Consider the following 24,197-nt stretch of genomic DNA (forward strand, 5'->3'; position numbering starts at 1 on the left):
TTAGAAAGCAAATATACAACATAAAGAATAAACAAAAGATTCATTGTAGAAAACTAGTAAAATTGACAAAATCATTACAAGACTGACTATTCATGACAAAAATAAAATAGAGAGGGCAAAAGATACAAATATCGGGAATGAAAAAAGGGATATCACTACATAGAGAAAAAGGAAAACAATGTACTACTAATACATACAACAATGTAAATGAGTCTCAAAAGATTAAGTTGAGCAAAATAACCCAGACATAAAAGTAAACAACTATATGATTCCTTTAATTGGGAAATGTTATGCATGGAGGTAGAAATCAGAATAGCAGGAATTCTTGGTGGCGCAGTGGTTATGAATCCGCCTGCCAATACAGGGGACATGGGTTCGAACCCTGGTCCAGGAAGATCCCACATGCTGCAGAGCAACTAAGCCCATGCACCGCAAGTACTGAGCCTGTGCTCTAGAGACCGTGAGCCACAACTACTGAGCTCACGTGCCACAACTACTGAAGACCGTGCGCCTAGAGCCTGTGCTCCACAACAAGAGAAGGCACTGCGATGAGAAGCCTGTGCACCACAACGAAGAGTAGCCCCTGCTCGCCGCAACTAGGGAAAGGCCATGCGCAGCAACGAAGACCCAATGCAGCCCAAAATAAATAAATAAGATAAATAAATTTATTAAAAAAAAGAAATCAGAATAGCAGGTGTCTATATGGATTAAGATATTCTTAGATAGGAGCCTGAAGGAACTTTCTGGGGTAATAGAAGTGTTCACATCTTGATTGCTGTTAGTTACACAGATATATACATTAGTTAAAGCCATTGATTTAAGATCTTTGCAATTTACTGTATGAAAACTCTACCTCAATTTTTAAAAATAAATTTATTTATTTTTTAATTTATTTTTATTTTTGGCTGCATTGTGTCTTTGTTGCTGTGCATAGTCTTTCTGTAGTTGTGGCATGCAGGCTTCTTGTTGCGGTGGCTTCTTTTATTGTGGGAGCACAGGCTCTAGGCACACAGGCTTCAATAGTTGCAGCACATGGGCTCAGTAGTTGTGGCTCGTGGGCTCTAGAGCACAGGCTCAGCGGCCATGGCGCACGGGCTTAGTTGCTCTGCAGCATGTGGGATCTTCCCAGACCAGGGCTCGAACCCGTGACCCCTGCATTGGCAGGTGGATTCTTAACCACTGTGCCACCAGGGAAGCCCTCTACCTCAATTTTTAAAAATTAATAGCAAGCAGTGTTTTAGCAGAAATTCAAAAGATGTCTGAGACCAGTATTAGACTTAGATGGTATTTATAACTCTCATAGGGACTTGCCCTATATAGAATTTTTTAAGTTAATTTTTTACTATGTACTACATTCATATGGTTTAAGAAACAAAAAGTATTTTTAAAAATCCCAGGAAAGCAAAAATAAGAGAAAGTAAACATTCTTGCTCATGTCCTTGTTTCCCACCTTCCCAGTTGCCCTACCCTGTTGGCAACTACTATTCTTAGTTTCTTATGAATTCTTCCTCAGACTCTTTATGCAAAAACAGATGCCCTAAATTTTCACTTTGCGTGATGGAGTCCAAGGAAACATGATGTTAAACATTAAATAACCTGTTGATAGTCATGTAGCATCAGAACTGTTATTAGAAATTCCAACATTAAAACTGTTATTAGAAATGTTAGCATTAGAACTAGAAGTTCTATTTGACCAGGTCTTCACCCAAACTGGGATTGTCATGACTTTTCAAAGCAAAATTTCTGGAGGATTTTCACACGCTGTCAGGCCTCCTTGGGTAGTCAGGTTAGAAATGCTCTTTTTCGCTAGGACTCTTGCTATTCCTAACTGCTGAAGCCATCGTTTCTCTTTAAAGGCACTGTAAGAAAACAGAACATAATTTATAAGGAGGTCCATTCTTGTCCCCATTTATAGCTAAAATGATGGAACTCTTTAGGTTGATTTTGTAGCTGTGGCTAATTTATCTTGTCATATGAGGAGGTAAAATAGGAAAGAGGAATCTTTCTAAATCCAGTTCCTTGTGAAGCAGTGGGAATGATATTTTCCCAAGGCAATACCGGAAGCTTAGCACCCACAGCTAGAAATAGAAAGCCACTCAATGTCATAGAATTCTCTGGGTTGAAACTTTTTTTTTTTGCCTGTGCTGTGCAGCTTGTGAGATCTTAGTTCCCCGACCAGGGATTGAACCCTGGCCACAGTAGTGAAAGCCCAGAATCCTAACCACTAGGCCATCAGGAAACTCCCAAACCTTTTTCTAACTATTCCCCAGGCATCCCTATACATACTGACCTATTCCCCCTCTCCTTCTTTCCCACCACAAATACATTTTTTCATTGGTAAGATATTAGGTATTTTGATAGCCTTTAACTGAAATGCAATGCAACAACGTTTTGTGATAGTTATTCTCTGGCTGTATGCTAACAAAAACATAAATTTGAATATGATTGCTCCTACTTTGTAGGATGCGAATGTGATTTACTACAGAGGGGTTTTACATTTCCTTGAATGTTGGGGTCCTCTGAGGTCTTATCCTTTGTCCTCCTCTCTCTCTGCACCCTCACCGGGAGGCTTTATTTACTAATTGCTTCAACTCCCATATTCATGACTCCCAAATCACAACCTTTCCAAAAAGATGCATATCTCCAATTATCAAATAAAATCATTTGATAATTGGACATCCCCCACACTACCAATTTACATATCTTTTATCTTCTTCCTAAACTTGTCCCTTTCAGTATCCTTGTTCTAACACAGTGATGTTACTCTTCTCACCATCTCCAAAGCCAGAAACAAAACTCATTCCTCCTCTGTCCACCACTAAGCCCAATTAGCGATAACATTTTGTACATTATTCCTCAGAAATATCTGTCATATTTGGCCTTTCCCCTCTTCCCTAATTACTGCTGTTCCAGTCCAGGTCTTTATTGCCTCTTGTTTCTCTTATTGCAGAGTCTCCTAACCCTATTGTAGTCCTTCCACACCCTTAGTATTACTTATTTCCAGTGACTCTTCTACACATCTCCACCATATTTGTCTTCAAAAATAAACAAAAACTGATTATGTGATTTGTTTGATAAAAAAGAACTTCTGTGATCTTCCTACCTACTTCCTCCCCAATGGAAAAATATAAGAAGCAAACTGTCCATTTGGACCCACAAAATGCCTCTCAATGTAGGTGTAATTTACCTTGCCAGTCTCATCTCCAGCCACTTCCTCCCTATCCCCTAAAATGCCTTTTGCAAATCCACTTTCCTGAAAACTAAATTTCTTTCTTACCCTTTCACAAAACAGTGTCTTAGACCATGTAGCCACCTTTACCTGGCTCCTTTTTCTGACCACCACCCCTTTCGTGTGGAAAGTCTCATAGATTTAAAGGGCTTTCACTCAATCTATTAAGAGCAACCTTGCGTAAAAGTACCTTAGTGTTTCAAACATTTGAACTAGATCCAAGTCTGGCTGATTCATCTTTAATCTTCTGGATTAACTCCTTGCTTTACCTCAATGACTGTGTCTCCTTGGGCCCTCTAAATGGGGTTAACTCATCAACGCTGTCCATATATTCAAGTCCTATGCCATAAGGAAATCACTCAGACACCTTTAGCCTTTCTCCGTATCCCACCCGAATTGATTTAAAGTCCTCTCTCTCCCTTTCTGTTGCATATCTAGCTCCTCCCTAAGCTTAGTGCTTGTCTTGATTCTCTCCCTGGCATTTGAACTCTGGCTTTTCTGTGTTTATTCAAAAACTGTTTATTGAGCACTTACTATATGTTGTTAAAAAACAAAATTCAACTGAGTAAATTTCAAGATATAATTTGCTTTATTCAACTATTCGTGAGTCAGGCAGCATCCCATGCAGAAAGGAGCTCCAAAGAGCTGAATAATTTGGGAGACTTTTATAGGTAGAAGGGGTCAGGGACAAGGAAAGAGCCATTACCTCATCTTTTTTTGGGGGATGGCAGGGTTTTATCAGATAGATTACCTTACTACTGCTGACCAGGAAATTCCAGATTGACTATTTTAAGACTAGGAGAGAGGTTGACATTGCAATTAGGTTAGATATTAAATCTTGGTTTGCTGATGTGGGGCTTAGCACAAGGGACTCCATTTTGGGCCTATTGTCTCTTTTTTTAAACAATACCAAGCACTGTTCTATGTGCTGAAGAAACAAAGAGTGAACAAAACACACAAGGTCCCTGCCTTCATGGAACTTAGATTCTAGTGGGGAGGCACATACACAAATAGAGGGCTAATATAATACTCTAATGGCTCTGTGAATAAAAACAAGACAGGGTTGGCAGGAGGGGATACAGGCCGGTACCTCCCAGGTCAGTTTTTTCTCTAACAGCCTCTGCCTCTTTGCCAGCCCAGACCCCCCTGAGTGTGTGAAAGTGGCCTAACTTAGGCATTTTGTCCTTGAGTCATCATTTTCTGGGTTCCTGGAACTTACCCAGGAAAGCCAAATGCGGTTACATCAGTCTGGCATGCAAAGACAACAAGCATACTCATCAACAGGGTTGCCTTGCTACAGCATCATTTTGCTTCCATCAGCTGGGCTCTCGCTTGGACTCTGTGAACACTAGGCCCTGCTGCAAATATGTCTGTAAGCTCCTGGGAAGACCTGGGATTTCCTATAGCTGCCCATATCTCTCTAAAGAGCACTATGGACAGTGCTGCTTCAGCAGTGGCTGGGAGTCTCTGTGAGCCCAGAACCTCACCCCTGCTTTGATTATCTCCAAAGACAAGAGTCCTTCCATCCACCCTGCCCCTCATTCCTTATCATATGCAATCTACCACCACATCCTATCAATTTCTTTCTTATATTTGTCTCCAACCCATTTACTTCTCTCCATGACTCCTATAGTGCAGTCTCCCACCATCTCTGCCCTGGACTCCTATCTGGACTTCCTTGTTCTCCTACACTGAAGCCAAAGTGGTCTTAAAAAATCCAAAGCTGATCAGGTCAAACCATTCGATGCTCTCTCCTTGTTTTTAGGGTAAAATAGCCCAGGTCTTCTTATGGAGCCCTGCCTACCTCTCCATGTTTGTCTTGTACCTCTCTTCTCTCCCTTTGCTCTAGCATATCTTCCCATTTCATAACTTCCCCATAAGCTCGAGCCACAAGGCCTTTGCACAAGCTCTTTCCTCTACCTGGAGCACTGCATTCTTCCTTCCCATCCTTCAGATCTCAGCTCAGACATTTTCTTAGGGAGGTCAAGGTCTATGTCAGACTTCCATAGAACCTCTCTCTCCAAGTTCCTCTCCTTCATAGCACTTTCCCCAGTTAGCCTGGGTGATAATGCCCATCACACCAACTAAACGGTTTGCCTCACAAAGAGCAGGACTGTATCTGTATTTGCTCTTGACTGTATAGGGTGACCAACTGTCCTGATTTGCCCAGGCCTCAGGGATTTCTCAGGAAACAGAACTTTCAGTGCTAAAACTAGGAAAGTTACCATCATACCTCCAGCTCAATAAATGTTGGTTGAATGAATAACCATTAGTAACCACTAACTGGGCCATCAGCCCAACCACCTAACTGAATCTCAGTGTTTCTTTTCAGCATAGAAGTCCCAGCTTAGGGAGGAAAGAATGGTATAACTATATCCACCTCTCCCTGACCTCTATGCATTCATTAAACACCTATTTATTGAGCCCTTACTGTATGCCAGGCGCTGTGCTAAAGATATAAAAGTGAACAGAGGAAACAAGGTTCTTGCCCACCTGAATGGGTCACGGATTCAGGGTCCTCAACTGGAGGGCAAGGCCTGGGCATGCAGCATTGGACAAGCTAGGCTGGGAGGCTGAACCCTCAGGTTTCAGTCAACTCGTGTAAGCTGAAGGTCCAGCTCATGTCTCCCTTTGCTGTTCTTGTGGGCTCTCTCATCAAAGCAGAACTGAGGAGATGATGTGATGCAACTGGTCTCCTAAACCCAGTGCTCAGGAATGCACAAGAACGGTGCCCTGCTCAATGCCTGTGCTTTCCTAGGGCTCACGTGCTCATCTATGCAAAATGGCAGGCTTGCCAGTAAAGGGAGGTCAGCAGAGCCTCAGCCCCTGCTTCCACTGTACCCCAGTACCTTAGGAAGGGGGTGGGGTTGGGGGAGAGACAGGGAGAGGGAGAGGGTAGTTTATATCCCGGAGGAATCAAAGAGAGAAAATACCTGCCCCATACCCATTGCAAGGTAAACTTGGAAAGTACAGGGCAGGCCTTTTTCTACAAGGGCCAGCAACTGAATTGTACCAAACTGTTCTTGGGGGCAGGGGTACTACTGACAGTTTCTTCTCAGGGAAGGGTGATTTATAACACAGTAGCACACAAGCTGACCCTTAGAGACTTTGTCAGGTCCTCTTCTTCACTCCTTCACTACAACTCCCTCTGAGCCTTGGCCCCTCCTAGCTGTAGATATGTAATTCACTCAAAAGTAGCCTCTCATACTGTATAGATGGGTACAATTTGCTACAACCTCTCAGGAAGTTAACTTAGTATGTATATGTCCTTTGAATAAGCAATTTCACTTCAGTGAAAGTGTCCTATAGAAATACTTTCATAAATGACTAAGTATTACACATAAAAGGATATATTGCACCACTGTTATCATGGTGAAAAATGGAAACAACCTGAATGTAAATCAAGAGAGGACTGGTTAAATAACTTATTATACATGGACGCAGTGGAATAGTAGGCAGCCACTAAAAAGGACAAGGTAGTTCCTTCTCCCTAGCGTAGAAAGATTTGATGATTATGTCTAAGAGATGTATATTTGGGAACATAAATGCAGTAAAATCCCTTTTAGGATGAAAAGGGCATGCACACATACATATCTCACATACATATATTGAGATACATGGAAAAGTTCTAGGAGGCTACACATAGTAATAATGATGCCTTCTGGGGAGACGGATGGGATTCATGAGAGGGGAGAGGAGTGGGGCTGGAGGATGGATGGAGACTTTCATGGTTACTTTATACATTCCCATGTTGTTCAGATGCTTCCCAGAAAGCACATATTACTGTATTTTCTAATTAAAATTCTTTTTAAAAATATATTTATTTGGTTGCATGGGGTCTTAGTTGTGGCAGGCGGGCTCCTTAGTTGCAGCACCTGGGCTCCTTAGTTGTGGCAGGTGGGCTCCTTACTTGTGGCTCACCTGCTCCTTAGTTGTGGCTCACAGGCTCCTTAGTTGTGGCATGTGAACTCTTAGTTGTGGCATGCATGTGGGATCTAGATCCCCAACTAGGGATCGAACCTGGGCACCCTGCATTGGGAGTGTGGAGTCTCATCCACTGCGCCACCAGGGAAGTCCCTTAAAATTCTTTTTTTAAGGGAAAATATTACATTGCCCAGCTTTCTGCTCTGCACCAACACTGCCTTCAGGCCAAACAGACTTCTTCTCCGCCTCCTCATTTGTTTTCATCTCCCCTCAGACTCTCCTTTGCTCCTACAATCCCCAACAAATAGAGCGCTTATCAAAAGGAGTTTGGGGAGGAGTTACTCCTGTATCAAGAATGAGACTTAGAGGCATGACCAGGCCAAGCAGGTTTATTCCCTGTATTCACCTTCCAAGGCTGAGGCAAACACCCTCATCAACCACAGTGGTTTAAACTTGTGGCAAGGTTCCCCTGCCCCATCCTTGGTACTTTTCATCAAAGCGAAACAAAACAAAACAACACAGAGAGGTCTGCTTTTATCAGGAGCATGGGAGCCCATCAGAGTCACCACTGGGGACTGTCACCTATTCTCGGTGCACTCAGGACACTGAAGCTTCTGGACCAATCCTCCATATCTGAATCTCTACTAAGCTGGACTTCCAAGTTGCATCAACCTCACTGGAATCAGACAATAGGCAGTAAGGAAGACAAGTTTTCTAGACACACCTTGTAAATATTCTTTGATCTGTATAAAGCTGACACCATCTTCTGGGGAATGAGACTCAATCTGGCCTGAGTTACTATCCTCTCCACACCAGCCACATGCACCAACCCAGCACTGGATCTGAGCTAACTGTAGCAATACTCTCTTGGAGTCAACCCTCACAGGTATATTTTTGTGAATCTAAAGGTGGAGTTCCAGCAAGTGCTCTCACATGACACCAGATGAGATGTCTGGGGTCCTGGTTTGGGAGGCCACCCTTCCCACACAATCAGCAGCATCAGATGGATCCACCCTGACCCAATTCCCCCAGGTTAGCACCAGGAAGGATTAGTTAGGTTCTTCCCCATCTCCTGGCTATGATACTACCTTGATGATGGTGGGCCCAGCCTTCAAGATAGCGCATGTCCACTCCTTACGTTCTGGCACAAGAGCTGTACTGGTCCTTTAGTGGTAAGTGCTCAGACCACCTAGCTGCTTGGCTTGACTCGTGACTTCAGGTGGACATGGGTGCTTTCATGACTCCTTTGAGGGGACAATGAGCCAGGTCAGAAAGAGCCCTGCAGGCGCATGAGGCATGCAGGTCCCCCCATCCCTCCACAGCCCACCAGCAGAGGGATATGGGACAGATCCTGGGATAGATACAGTGGAAAGGGGAGAAAACAGATGGGAAGGCAGTAGAGAATACAAACAGAGGGAAGAGAAAAGCACTGGGAAAAGAGAAACAATATAATTGGAAAGATTTGCTAGGAGTAACTTTGCCAGAGGAAGTGAACAATCAGACTGACCACCCCTCCTCCTATGAGCAAACCCTTGCCCGCTACAGTGGAAGCATGGAGTCCTAACCACTGGACCGCCAGAGAATTCCCTGCACTAACCTTTTTGTTGAATGAAATGTTTTCCCCACCAAGTCCTTTCTCAACCTTGAAATTGCTTCCCCTTGATAACTCCAATACTTATGAAGTGTACTTGCAAAAACAGCACACTAGTGTAACCTCTTGGGAAAACTGTGTGGAAGTGTTTACTAAAGCTAACCCTATGACCTAACAATTCCATTCCTAGTTATAGAGTCAAGTGAAATGAATGCAAATGTCCACCAAACTTATATACAAGAATAATCATAGAGTGTTCTTCAAAATAACCTCAAATTAGTTACAACTCAAATGCCCCTCAATAGGAGATTGGATAGAGATGTGGAATACTACATAAAAATGGAATGCTATACAGAAATAAGAAGAATCAATACATGCAAAAACATGAATGAATCTCATAGACAATTTGTTGCACAAAAAAGCCAGACATGAAAGATACATAACATATGGTGCCCTTTATATGAAAGTCAAGATGGGGCAAAACTAACCTCATTGATAAAGATCAGAATAATGGTTATATCTGGGAGGGGTCATTGACTGGCAAGGAGCATGAAGGAACTTTTTTGGGGTGCTAGAAATATTTTGCAATTGATCTGAGTGGTTGTTACATGCATGTATGCAAATATAAAAATTCAGGGACTTCCCTGGTGGCACAGTGGTTAAGCCTCCGCGCTCCCGATGCAGGTGGCCCAGGTTCGATCCCAGGTCCGGGAACTAGATCTCACACACGTGCTGCAACTAAGAGTTCGTGTGTCACAACTAAGGAGCCCATGTGCCCAACTACGGAGCTGGCGAGCCACAACTAAGGAGTCTGCGAGCCACAACTACAGAGTCAGCCTGCGCAACTAAGACCTGACGCAACCAAATAAATAAAAAATAAATTAATTAAAAAAAAATTTAAAAAGCCATACATGTGAGATTAGTGCTGTTTATGCATTTAACTCTATATATCACAACTCAGTTCCTCCCCAAGAAAGCACCACACACAATAGACACTGGCAGCCTTTCACCCAAAACCACATACATGGCCACCTTAACTACAGATACATTGGCACATTTCCATTGTGCCTAGCACTGCACTGGGCCATAATGGGCATTTTTTTGGATGTTTAAAAAATAAAATCATTTTTAATGTGCATCTTTTGATAAAACTGATCAGTATTTCCTTACGTTTACAGGCTGATTTTAAGATGGATTATATAATTTTTTCAATTAATAATTTTCTGGTCTTTTTCTATAATTTTAGGTTATCTTTTTATACATTCTAGTCAGAGATATCTCATAAATTACAAAGATTGAAGCTGTTAAGCAGTTTCTTCATCTTTTCTCAACCTCATCATGCCGTATGCTGAAGTTTGCATTTTATAGCTCACCACTATGGCAATTATTCTCACCACTAGGTGGCAGCAACCTAGCTGAAATGAAGTAGATCTGAAATAAAGACCAATACAGAAAGGCAACTAAAACAAACTAGCTTTATTTTTTCTTTCCTTCTCATTATATCGAGTAAGGGGAAAAATCGTTCATAAATCTATATTTTCACTGTAATACTGGCACCCAATAATACCTCATAAGTATTTATCTTGAGATCTAATCAGAGTAGTGTTTTCAGTGAAATCTGATGACCAATATATAAAATTTTATTTTATGAAATGAATGTGCCCAAAAAATCCACTTCCAACACACTTGTTTATATCTTTAAATGTGATAATGGATTACTTTTTAAACTTACCTTAAATATTAATATCAATTCTATCACCCTATCCAATATAGCTCTCCCCCGGCCTGTATTTCTTGTCTATAAGTCAACTGAAGTTTTTTTGATTCAGTTTGTCATTAAATTGTTCTTTTCTTTCCTTCCACTTTCATTACCATCCAGGCTCCCATGACACTTTTGATGTCTCCCAGATTTCAAGTTTCCCCCTTATCCCTTTAATTATAATTAACAATTTCTTTTACTTTTTTTTTTTAAAAAAACAAGTGACCTTGTTAATTGATACAACTCCTTTCTTCCTGAAAATTTGACAAGTAGAATACTACATGGATTGGCCAATAAAATCAGTTCATTTTGTCCTAGAACAAGGCTAGGTCCTTGAAGCTGGGTACTGATGCACAGGAAAAACCTGTGCTTTACTACATGGCATGCTAGTGTGATGGCTTCATAAACCATTCCTCCCCTAGACCTGCCCTATTAAAGGTTTATCCTTGTTTGTTTGAAGAGAAAACCTTACCTGGCCACAGCTAAGTAGTAGATGGCATTCTCCCTTGGAGTCCTTCCACTGTGCTCTGAGAAAGATGCAAAGGAGGATCTGAGTAAAAAGTTGGCACTGGGTGTTGCATAGTAAAAAGATGGGTGTGAATAGCTCACTCTTGAAACTGGAGGGAGGGGGACTTGGGGGAGATATGTATTTTTTATGAGCTTTTCTTTTTTCCTAGCTGTGGCAGTAATTTTTTTCCGATTTTGTTGTTTTTGTAATTCAAAGAACGTATTTGCATCTACCAGCGGAGGAAATTTGAGTGTTTGTTCTCTTGTGTCCTGCTGTGAAATTACCACAGGATTGACACGTTTCCTGCTTACAGTTTGCTCCCTGAGAGACGGTAGTTTGCCCACAGTGCCTTGTGAGTCCTTGTTCTCAGCCTTATGCCAGCTCTTGGAGGTCATTTTGGGTTTGGTGAAACCATCCACCATCACAACGTCTCCAACTTTGGCTCCAAAGACCCTTGCTCCGCAAAGCTGGCCTTTATTAAGGTTGTGACTCTGAGCTCTGAGTACCCATTGTTTTATTTTAATGTAAATCCTCATGGGGACTGAGATTTTCAGAAAAGAAACAGTGGACCACATTTTACTCAGTAAATATAATACGCAGTCTTTATGCTTGTGTTTGAACGCAATGGTAAGGGGAGTTTGTCCCGCTGCGTTTTTGCATTCCAGGCACAGCACGCTGCAGTTGACAAAAGCCTTCAGAATCAACAGTTGGCCCGCTTCTGCGGCTGCATGAATGGGGCATTTAGAGACATCTGCGTGAAGGGCTTCATGGCACCAAGCTCGGTAGGGGTGCACGCCGACCATCTCGTGGGGCCGCACACCCTGCTTCAGGGCCCATTCAGTGAGCTCAGTGTGCCCGTAAAAGGCGGCGATGTACAGGGCAACCCTTTTCTGATACCTGAATGAATGAAACAAGCGAGAACGGGGCTGTCTAGTAAGTCAGCAAACAGGCAAAGGTAGTTACACTAAATACCCACAAAGCATTCTAGTTAAAATATTTATTTCTTCCTTACTTTTACCTTCGTAACTTTTAAAAGTATTTTCAGAAAAGGTCTATAGTAATACACAGGTAAACTGCAAAGGTCCTGCTTATACACATTGTCCTATTGTGTTCATATAAATAATTCAAACTGGTTTCCTTGGAGCAGTGTTTTCCTTTACGAAAATCTAATGCTCAAGATAAATATCAAGCTTTATATTCACTGGGGAAGCACAGGAAGAAATTCAGTACATTTTAGAAATTTGAATGCTTTGTATGTTTGTTTGCTTTGTCTTTTCTAACACCTCCTCTTATCCCCCTACGGGATTTTCCTCACGCAGTGCTTAGCAGTCTTTTTATTCCATATGTTGGAGGTGGCCTATGCTCTCTTCCAAACCCTCTAGTAGCTTCCGGCTGTAACTGAAATTCTAACTCTTCATCTTGGCCTTCAGGGCACCTGTCACCTGGACCCTGCCCCAGCTCCTGCCTCACTTCCTACCAATCCCCTTCTCTTTCACTGAACTATAGCCACACTGGCCTTCCTGCCATCCCCATCCTTCCAATTCCCCATCAGGCACAGATTGAATGATGGGTGAAGACTATTCAGAGAAATAAGAATTAGGGAGGCAAAGCTAGACAGGGTTCCATCAGGTTTCGTCCAGGATTTACTTGGGCAAGGCTCTCTGTGACCTCATGGTAGAGATGGAGGCCAGCCAGCTGGTATCGTCCAAAATCTGCGTATAACTAACTCTCCCGTCTCTGACTGCATGCTCACCACACCATAATTTTCAGGTGTATGTGGCATCCCGTGTAATTTTCCTGCATAAGAGAGATGGTCTGCCCAGAACATGTGGGTTTCTAGGACCGTCTGACAGATTATAACTAATTAGAGTTATACATTAATATGCTGGCCTTTTGGTTCACATATCAATTTCGTCTGAAATTCACTAGTGCAGATCAGCAACTCTGAATTTGATTTGGGGAGAAGAGCCCCTCCTGCATGGACTAACTGGACTTTGCTTTCATCCTCAACACGCATGTTGTGGGAACTAGAGCACTCTTGTTACCAAGACTGGTTGATTCTGCCTCCTAAATGATCTTTTCACAGTCTGTCCTCTTAGCCCCACCTCTGCTGTCATAAGCCTAGCTCAGGCTGCCGTTTGCTTTGGACTATTTTCCTGTCTCCCTGTCGGCCCCTATTCCCCACATTGCAGTCAGAGCCAATATTCTAAAATGCAGATCTCATCATGGCCTTCAATGTCTTCCCAACATTTAAACGATAAAATCCAAATCCTTCACATTCCTACAGGGGCCTGCATGAGCTGGCCTCTTCTTATCTTTCCAGCCCCTGGCCACTAGCTTCCTCTTACTCTATCATCTACCATTTGGAACTTCTTTCAGTTCTTTGAATCCATTCTCTTGCCCCCTGGGTCTTTGTACGTGTGGTTCTATCTGTTTTGAGACATTTTTATTCTTCTCCCTACTGTTTACCTGAGTGTCAGCCCTTCAAGTCCCTTTCTCGGGGTGCTTTACGTGATCCCCTACAGTTGTCCATACTATACATTCCCATACCTTCTTGCACAATGCCCATGTCATAACAATTTTCACACGGAATGGTAACAGCGACACCTAACATTTGTATCCTCCTTACCATGTGCCAGGTGGCCCTCTAAGTTCCTTATAATACTAGCTCATTTAATCTCTAAAGTAGTTCTATGAGATAGGTACTATTATTTTCCCCATTTTATAGAAGAGGAAACGGAGGTACAGGATGACTACTTGCTTAAGTTTACACGACTAAACACTGAGGGGGTGGGGCTTTGAACCTAGGTAGATGAGCACTGGAGTTTGTACTCCCAGACATTTTGCAGTTCTGTTTCTCCAGGAATTGGTTACCTGTTTTCTGTTTCCCCTACTGGACTATAAATTTGCTAAAGGCAGGGACCGTATCTTGTTTATTGCTTTCATAGTACATAGTACATACATTGTTGATTGGGTGGAGGAATAAAAGGAGCTTTTCACTCTGATCATATGCATATCGTGTTTATATTCTCTGAGCTCTTAGATTTTATTTAAAGATTAAGTGGAAATAGTTAAGTACATGAGCACTAGAGTTATTAAATTGTGGGGATCTAAAACCCAGTTGTGCCCTTGCTAGCTGTGTGACATTGGGCAGATTTCCTAAGTCAGTTTCCTTATCTGTAAAATAAGATAAAATAGTATTCATCTCATAAAAGTGTTATAAGTATAAAATTAGTTAATAAATATAACACAATGCTACAAAGTACTCAGTAAGTATGCACTATTAAAAGTAACAATGCAACAGCTATTTCTTTGGATTCAGAGCAAAGAAAGAAAAGAGAGAATTATAATTATCCCCAAATATAAATTAATTTTAAATGTTTAAATATTTTGTAAAATTGCAAAAGCTGGTTTTCCAATCTGTCACTTCACAGAGCCCGTAGAGCTCCTGCTGAGCGTGTGTGCTTCTGTAAAGTATGACTAAATCACCACAAGGGGGCACTGTTCTAAATACCACTGAATTAAAACCTAAAGGGTAATGCAGTTTATGCACCTGGGAAGCTGCTGGCTGCAGAGATATGTTAAAATGCCCACCTGCTTCTCTGAGCCGACCCTCCTCCACTGCCCCAGCAGCATGTGTTACACTTCATGTGTGGCAAAAGTATGAATGTGTGAATTAGATGGGATTTGAAAAGTTACATGATAGCTTAGGAAGAGGTAGGCAATGTTTTCAGCCAATCAATAAGCAATTAGTGGTTTTTAGAATAATTGAATGTGAGAGTGGCAAGGCACTTATTCTGATATCCTTTACAAACTGCCGATAAAAGTCTAATATCCAAACCAAACTGAAGTCGTGCATTTAGGTAGTGTTTCCTGATGAAAGTCTACCTGAATTACAATACATCACCAAAGGCTGTCAGCCCTGGTGGCATCCCTGCTATCTTATTCGAGCAAATATCTCAGTAAAAATGTCTCAAGGGAACTCCCTTGGAGCAGCACCCCAGCTAGAGTGAATTGCAGTTCCTATGAAAGTTTAGCAAAAATTACTTTAATTCGTTTAGCATTTGCTTTATCTCATACTTGAGTACTGGTCCTTCATTTGATAAATAGCGTTGGACTTTAAGTTTTTGTCCGAGGAGACAGCCCATCAGAAATTCCTTCCATCCATCCCAGACATCCAAGCGAAGTGTCGTGCCTGTGGATAAAGAGAGGTGGTGATGCTTCCAGCCCATCCCTGGGGTTTGGTGGTCCAAAAACTTCTAATGATAGCTTTCTCCCAACAGACATGAGCTAGGTGCCAAATGAAAAGTAGCCTTTGAATAAGGAGACAGGGATGCTGAGAGAGAGAGAGAGAGAGAGAGAGAGAGAGGCGGGGCAGGGGTGCTATCTTGATCTTAGGCCTGTGTTGACTTGGAAGAGCCTTTTAGCTTCTGTGCACTTGCATTTCCTCATCTGCACAGTGAAAGCATACAATGGCTGAACTGCCTTGCAGATTCTGCAGCTATCTTAAAACATTTCTGTGGACATCGATTCCATGCTGATCTACACATCACCAGGCAAACAAAAGCTGTTATGTTGGAAGAGAAACTCAAGAAACTGTGGCAGGACATACGCATTTCTCAGGCCTTTAGCTTACAAGTGGGCTGTGGGTGAAGTTGAATGATCCTTTCATTCCATTCTTCACAAAACAGGAGCCATTCTGTGTTATGAACATAAAAGGGATATATTCATTGCTGCTGGAGGATTTCTCACTTGCTCCTCAAAAGCCTACCCTCTCCTGGTTTTGTGACTACATTCCCTTCGTCCTTCAGGCTGCTGTTTCCCAGGAATCTTTCCTCAGGCTTCTGCTCTTCTAACTCTACACATTCCCTCAGGATAAAACCCAGTCTCCTCCCTATGTGGCTCACCCTGACCTCTGTCCCTCCAGCCTGCCTCACTCACTCTGTTCTGGCCACTCTGACCTTTCACCTGTCCTTCAGACACACCAAGGCCATGCCCATCTGAACATAATTTCTTTTGCTTCAGAGGGTCTTTATCCAGAGTTCACAGGGCAGTGTTCTTCTTACTCGGCTTTCCCTTCAAGCATCGTGTCCTCACAGAGGACCTTCTTGGCCACCAGGGCTAAAGCAATCTCTGCCACCACCCCCTCCTCCCCTCCGATACTCTTTATGCCGTGACCTTATTTTAATTTCTTCACAGCCCCTATCATCAGTACTTGAAATCATTTTAGTTGTTTGGAGACTGTTGTTCACGACCCACTACAAGCGACGCTCCTTCAGGACTTGCCACACTGCCTGCCGTTTGCCAAGTGCTCACTACATACTTGTTGGCTGACTGACAGGCAGCCTCAGTGCAGCTGATGGCTTCATTGATCACCCATGGGCCAGTCACTCCTGGGTCCAAATTCCAGCCAGGCCTCTGCTCCAGCTCTGGATTCCCGAGCTGGGGATACCACAATCTAAGGGATCATGCTAGGGCCCCACTGTTCTGAAGGACAACCTGTCACCTTTCATCCCCAACCTGCTTTTCCTCCTGTATTCTGTGTCTCAGTTTGTGTCACTGCTATCTTCCTTGCTACCTGAGTTAGAAATCTGGGAGTTGTTCTTCATCCCTTCCTTTCTCTCATGCCCCCAACATCTGTACAATTGCTAAGGCCTGACAAGTTTATTTCCCAAATGTTGAACAACTCTGCTTCTTCACCTCCATCTTAACCAGCGCCGCCCTATTTCAGGCCTAGATAATCTCTCACCTAAAGCTACCTGGAGAAGCTCCCCACAGCCTCCCCCTGTCTTTATTCACGTCTCTGTTCAGATGCCATCTCCTCTTTTGGCCAGCCATCTGCAATAGCCTTTCCCCATCTCATCACATCCCTCTCTATTCCCTTATCCTGCTTTGTTTTACTTCATATTCCTTAATTTTATTTAAAATTCGATATTTTTCTGTTTATGGGATGATGCTTGCCTTACCCACTGAAATGCAAGCTTCAAGAGGGTGGGGACCTTGCTACCCTTGCTCACAGCTCTATGCTTGCTTTCCCCAATGGTGCCTGGCTCACAGTAGGTGCTCAGTAAATACTTGTTAAATGAAGTTCTAAGCCACTCCTCAAACCTGTTCTGGCCATGTGCTGCCCTCCTAACCCTTAGTAGCCCAGCAGGCTGGCCTGGACTTCTGTGTGTACCCCAGGCTGTTTCTGGATTTGGGGCATATTCTTTTACTGTCCCTTCTGTCTGAATTCTTCTGACTCCCCCATCCTCCTACCAATGGTTTATGATGCAATCCTGGCATCACCTCCTCTAGGAAGCCCTCCTTGACAACACCATCCTCTCACCTCCCCAGATAGGGTAAATGACTGCTCAACTGGTTTCATAGTATACTTTGAAAGTCTTTATTATTGAACATACATTTCTCATTTCTGCTTTGGGATTGCCAGTTGACAAACACTAAAAGAACTCTTTGAGCCCAAGCATTATGTCTCATTCAGTCTGTGGGCTCTGTTTTAGTTATGCTCTTGGATTGAAAGGAGACCCTCAAGAAAATGGGGCTTATTATACTGAGACAATGACCACATCTAGCATGCATTAGGTACCAAGACAGCTCTCAAGATGGACCACTGCCCATCTCTCCCATGGGCCCCAGGTTCTCTCACTCTCTCTCATGCCCTTTAGGTCTCTTTGTGTGTCTTCTCCCTTTCTCTACTGACAGGCTGCCCTGCTTACTTACAGCTTCTGTCCTATCACAACTTTGGCATGCATGCAACATGCGTTTGCCGTGACCCAACCTTATTTCTTGACACTCTTCATTTTCCAACCCTACTGATAACCAGTTTTGTCTCTCTACATTTCCCAATTTGAATTCACAAGACTAATAATTAAGAATAATAACAGTAATATATTGAATATGAATAGCTAATATTCATTGAGTGCTTACTATATGCTCTAGATTATTCTAAGTACATGAACAATTTAATAATTTAAAATTCACAACAACCCTAAGTGATGGGTTATATTATTTTCTCCATTTGACATCTGAGGAAACTGAGGCATAGTAAGATGAAGTAACTTCCCCAGCTTCTACATAACCAGTAAATAGTGGAACCAGGAGTTGGACCTGGACAATCTGGCTGCCGGGCCTATGTGCCTGTCCTCTGTGTTATACTTATCTCCAAGCAAGACTCTAATTGTCTCAGCTAGGAGAGATGATGTCACTGGACAGCTTATGGATTGGCTGCCTTTGAATCAATATGGCGGCCCCAGAGGTTGCATGCCAAAGCTGTGATGGGACAGTGTGTGACTTGGCTTATCCACACATATCCTCAGGCTCAGACAGGTTCATCATAAATACCTGCAGGTGAGAAGGAAGGAAGGATAACATAACAGCAGTAATCTTAGAGTCACAGAATGCTGAAGATAACAAGATCCTAAAAGACCAGCCCACTCGATCGTCTCATTTTATAGACTAGGAAGCTGAGGCCCGTGGGGAATTGCCTGAAGCTACTCAGCAAGCTGGGAGTAGAATTTGGCTTGGAATTTTTGTCTCTAGAATTCTCTCTAGTACTTCAGAAGCCTCCTCTTTTCCGCTGCCTTTCTCTTGCTTTACTTTCTGCTTCCCAGCTCTTGCCCTTCTTTTTTTTTTTTTTTAATTAATTTATTTATATTTTTGGATGCATTGAGCCTTCGTTGCTGCACGCGGGCTTTCTCTAGTTTCGGCGAGCAGGGGCTACTCTTCGATGCAGTGCGCGAGCTTCTCATTGCAGTGGCTTCTCTTGTTGCGGAGCACGGGCTCTAGGCGCCCGGGCTTCAGTAGTTGTGGCGTGCGGACTCAGTTGCTCCGTGGCATGTGGGATCGTCCCAGACAAGGGCTCGAACCTGTGTCCCCTGCATTGGCAGGCAGATTCTTAACCACTGCGCCACCAGGGAAGCCCTCTTGCCCTTCTTGCATCCACTTCACAGGCAGACACACATCCAAGTATATGTTCTTTCTGCTGATCCCTCCCTTTTTGGACGTCCTACGTTACAACCTGTAATCTTGAAATGGAGCTCTTCTTCCCTTACTCTTGACTCTGGTTTGGGATTTCTTGACCTTGGCCTCACTGTCCTTTGTGGGTTGATTCCTAGTTGCTGTGCATGTTTACCCACAGAGCCTGATCTGCATTAATGCCATCAAGGCCCTAACCTACCTTAACCCTCACGAGTCTGGCCTCAGCTGGGAGAACTCACTCTTGTTGCTGGAGAATTACGGAGTTATTCTGTAGAGACCAAGTAGCAGTTCTGCAAATACACTCTAGAAATGCCTAGATAAACATCTTCCAGAATATGGATCATCCATGACATAGTAGATTTAGTGTCTCTAAAGCTTCTTGTTGTACTTAAACTTTCTTGTAAAATATTTGATTTCTATGAATAACACTGGAAACAAAAGACTTCAAACAGTGCTCCAAGTGCATTTATTTCATCTCCTGCCTAAAGTGACTCACTATGTTTTTAGTTTATTATGAAAATCACTCAGAGATGAGCGTTGGAAAGCTTTAGCCTGGCACTATACTCCAGCCTCCCTGGTCCTCCACAGCTGAGACCGCATAGCCTCCATTTGAATGACCAGAACAGTCTCAGGCTCACGAAACAGTCTTTTTTTTTTTTTTTTTTTTAAAATGCTGATACTTGCTTGAGCACCCTCCCAAACCAATTAAGTCAGAATCACTAGGAGTGGGTCTAGGCATCAGTATCTTTTTTTTTGTTTTTTTTTGCGGTACGCGGGCCTCTCACTGTTGTGGCCTCTCCCGTTGTGGTGCACAGGCTCCGGACGCACAGACTCAGCGGCCATGGCTCACAGACCCAGCCACTCCACGGCATGTGGGATCTTCCCGGACCAGGGCACGAACCCGTGTCCCCGGCATCGGCAGGCGGACTCTCAACCACTGCGCCACCAGGGAAGCCCCCATGGAACAGTCTTAATTTCAGTTGTAGGGGATTTGTTAAGAGTCCAGGCCAGCTGCTCAGAAGTTTGATGGGAAGTTGCTCTTCCTGTTCAGCCCGCTCAGGTGTTTTCCTGTTCTAGTAACTTGCCTTATTCCTCCAGGAATAAGAGACCAAGCCCACACCTTGTGCCTCAGAGCACAAGTCTCAGTATCCTACTCTACATTTTGGGTTTCATAACTGAGGCCCCATCTCTGTTCTCCGAGCCTGGAACTCAGAGAGTTCCTATTCCGAACGCCAGTCTCTGGGGTTAGATTTCTGTTACATGTTGACAGAGGCTCCTGTGTCAGCAACCAGCTTGTCTCATTTCCCACCTTTTATGTCATTCGTTCATTGATTCATTCACTACCTTGATGCTCTGATGCTATGGTTCACCTGCCGGGTCCCTGCTGGATCTCCCTGGATCACCCTCTGCCTTCCTCCATCTTACCAACTGCTAATGCAGACTGACCTGCCTGTTCCAGGACCCCCATCAGCAGGACCTATTTAAGTCTAACCTCCTTTTGCTAGATGTCTATGGGTGGGGTCTTCCTGGCCCATCTGCACTTCCCTATGTGGTTGCCTAGCCTCAGGGTCTCAGCTCTCCCTAGCTCAACCTGTCCACTACTGATGAGCCCTGAAAACTAGAGAATACTATGTGATTTAAATTCTTATCAGTTAGGGCACCTCCAACAAGCCCTGTATTTTATGTGAACAAATGTTACAGGTGTTATAACTATCAATTTCAGTTTTTTGCAATGAAGCAGTCTTAATTTCTCAAAGATCGAAGGTAACAATGGATGGCTTTTCTCTTGGTGCTCAACTTTGGAATATCCAGAGAATTTCTAAGTGAGTTAACCAGCACCATTTATTGGATAATCCTTCCATTCCAATTGATTTGTAATGCCTCCTTTGTCACACATTAAATTCCTTCATAAGCTTAGGCATTCTGCTAGAAAATAGAAACTTATTTTAAAAATGCTATGTTGTTCCAGAAAATACAACTAAAATCTATAACTGAAATGAAAGTAAAATTAATGAGAATTATGCTTCAAGACCTCTTTCTATATGAACTTTCTAATTCTTTATTCTTAATTGTTTAAAGTGGACTCCCCAAATTGTATATATCTACAGAACCTGGATTCACCCTCTCTCTACTTACAAATCCACCTACCATGCCCAAGCTGTGCAGGAAAGCAGGTGCAAGCAACAGTGCCTATTCTAGGGAATCGTCTCCAACCTCTCCTGCTGTGGTCCCCATATCCCAAGTTTCTGGATTCCTCATGCATACTCTGGGATCAATATCTGCCTATCTGATTTGGACTTTTTCTTTCTGAATGTGGAAACCATTTGTCTGGTTTGGGTTTCCCCTAGTGGGAATCAAAACAAGATATTGATCAGTACTTAAAGAGCATCAGTAAAAATAGGTATCAATAAAGACACACTGGGTTGGCAGTTTAAGTTGTTGGAAAGAACCCAATTCTGAGTGTAGGATGACTAATTATTACCAGTATGACCTGACCAAGTCACTTAACTTCTCTGAGCCTCAGTTTTCTCATTTATAAAAGGAATTAAAGTGGCACAGTAGATCTCTAAGGGGCCTGAGGGCTGGTGGGGGACCCTGGAGCCCGCCTAGATTTCAGGATCTGAGCTGACGAAGGCCCTTGGCCCTTGACATGTCCCTCTCTGTATTTACTGTCTAAGGAAAGCACCTCTCACCGTGCTGTACCCCCAACGCCATGGGCAGGACGCCTGCAGCAATATCTGCTAACCCAACCCATCACTCAAGCCCTAGCTCCATATTTGTCATGGCGTAGAATTAGAAGAACTCAGTTGTACTTACAGCTTTGCCACTAACTAGCTGAGTAATTTTCAGGAAAAAAAAATGTACTCTCTGAGTTTCCTTATATCTAAAGTTGAAGACCCAAAGCATAAGCTCCTTTTCCCAATTTCACCATTGCTGTCCTAGCGTCAGAGCCTTGGCATTTCCCTCTTCTTAGATGTGACCCAGCACGATGCTCTGTCTCTCTCTCATGAATTTCTCAGATTTGTCTCTTCCATTCCTAGTGGAATTAATTAATACTGGGATTATCAAAAGCTCCAGTTAGCATATCACCCTACTTCCAGGCTCTCCTCACTCCTTTCTATATTTCATGCTGCCTGCCACCAGATTAAACTTCTATTGAAACACTCCTGTTCCAGAATGTACATGGCTCTGTTTGCAAGCACATGAAACCTGTGCTCTGTTGCCTCACCTCTAAGACCCTCCTTAATATGACCTCAGCTGTGCGATTCCCATTGGTCTCCACGAGGCTCCTCCACTCTTTAGAACAGTCTCCTGCTTTCCGTCTTCCCTGGATTAAGCCCACATTCTTTTTTTTTTTTTATTTTTAAAAAATTTTATTAGAGTATAGTTGATTTACAATGTTGTGTTAGTTTCTACTGTACAGCAAAGGATATCAGTTATACATAAACATATATCCCTTCTTTTTTAGATTCTTTTCCCATATAGGTCATTACAGAGTATTGAGCAGAGTTCCCTGAGCTATACAGTAGGTCCTTATTAGTTATCTATTTTATATATACTAGTGTGTATATATCAATCCCAGTCTCCCAATTTATCCCTCTCCCCACCCCCACTTCCCCCCGGTAACCATAAGTTTGTTTTCTATGTCTGTGACTCTATTTCTGTTTTGTAAATAAGTTCACTTGTACCATTTTTTAAGATTCCACATATAAGTGATATCATATGATGTTTGTCTTTCTCCGTCTGACTTGCTTCACTCAGTATGACATGCTTCACTCAGTATGACAATCTCTAGGTCCATCCATGCTGCTGCAAATGTAAGCCCATGTTCTTGAACCTGTGGCTCATGCTTTTCTCCTGGCCTAGAAGCCTGGAATGTTTTCCCTTCCTCCTCTCAGATGATGCATATTTCTCGCATCTTTGTGTGCTCAAGTCCAACATTCTCCAAAAAGCCTTCCCTTGAGCCCTTCAGCCTACAGGGAGCTGGCTTATTGGATTATAACTGAGTAAATGTGCATGCTTCATTTCTACCACTTTACTATAAATGCCCAGAGTGCAGAGGTAGTTTTATATATTACTGTATGAGCTAGTATGTGCAGGGACTAATTGAGCTACTTAAATCTTTGATTTTCTTTGACTGCTTCTCCAAAACCTTCTGACTTTCCACTGCCTTTGGAAAGGGGTCAAGGTTCAACTCCTGACAGCATCGGGGGTGACTCATTGACTGGAAAGAGGAGAATCTGGAAGAGAGGCAGATCAAAGATTCCCTTACCCTGTAGTTTAAAATGGGCTGGCTACTTAAAGACTGCTTGGGGGACTTCCCTGGTGGTCCAGTGGTTAAGAATCTGCCTTCCAATGCAGGGGACATGGGTTCGATCTCTGGTCAGGGAACTAAGATCCCACATGCCGCGGGGCAACTAAGCCCATGCACCACAGCTACTGAGCCTGTGTGCCGCAAACTACAGAGCCCATGTGCTCTGGAGCCCGTGTCATGACTGGAGAGAAGCCCAAAACTAGAGAGAAGCCCACACGCCGCAAGGAAAGATCCCGTATGCCGCAACTAAGACGCCGCAGCCAAAAATAAAATAAATAAGTAAATTTAAAAAATAAAATAAAATAGAATGTTTACAAGGATTAAATTTAAAAAAAAAAGACTGCTAGGAGTGTTTTAAGCAAAGATGTGAAGCAGGTCAAAGGCTCTTCCTCCTTTTCCTTTGAGTTCCCTCTTTCCTTGCCCCTCCTCCCATGCCCTATGTTCTCATGGTGGCCAAAGCCATCTACCCAGGTCATGCTGGAGCCTCTAACCTTACATCTGAAAAACCTCCTTCCTAGAGGATCATTTTAAGGGACGTTATCCTTAACACACCCTGAGCAAGTCATTTAACCATTCAGAACCTTTTTGCTGTCTTTATATCTGTAAAAATTAGGGGTTGGGGGACTTCCCTGGCGGTCCAGTGGTTAGGACTCCACACTTCCACTGCAGGGGGCATGGGTTCCACTCTGGTGGGGGAGCTAAGATCCCGCATGGCGTGTGCATGACCAAAAACCAAAATTAGATGTTGGGCCAAAAGCCATTTCTAAATTCTCCTTGTGCTCTAAAATGTCACATCATGATCTGAGCAGCACAGGCCTGAAGAACAGTCACCTCAGTTTTCTCATTTATCCTTTGGCATTTCATTAAATAACTAGGTCATAAGTTGCTCGAAGA

At 43.1% G+C, this 24,197-nt stretch overlaps 1 protein-coding gene across 1 annotated transcript in view; it reads right to left on the bottom strand.

Annotated features, from left to right (window-relative positions):
- Positions 1 to 1,729: 1,729 nt before the first annotated feature.
- Positions 1,730 to 24,197, bottom strand: part of ANKUB1 (ankyrin repeat and ubiquitin domain containing 1) — a 41,264-nt gene continuing 18,796 nt past the window's right edge. The window contains exons 4-6 of the mRNA XM_065876999.1: positions 15,092 to 15,206; positions 10,976 to 11,908; positions 1,730 to 1,859 (exon numbers count right to left, since the gene is read on the bottom strand). Of these exons, the coding sequence (XP_065733071.1) occupies positions 1,730 to 1,859; positions 10,976 to 11,908; positions 15,092 to 15,206 (1,178 nt within the window). The remainder of the gene's footprint in view (positions 1,860 to 10,975; positions 11,909 to 15,091; positions 15,207 to 24,197) is intronic.

The sequence above is a fragment of the Phocoena phocoena genome, chromosome 4 (assembly GCF_963924675.1).
Source record: "Phocoena phocoena chromosome 4, mPhoPho1.1, whole genome shotgun sequence".
NCBI lineage: Eukaryota > Metazoa > Chordata > Mammalia > Artiodactyla > Phocoenidae > Phocoena > Phocoena phocoena.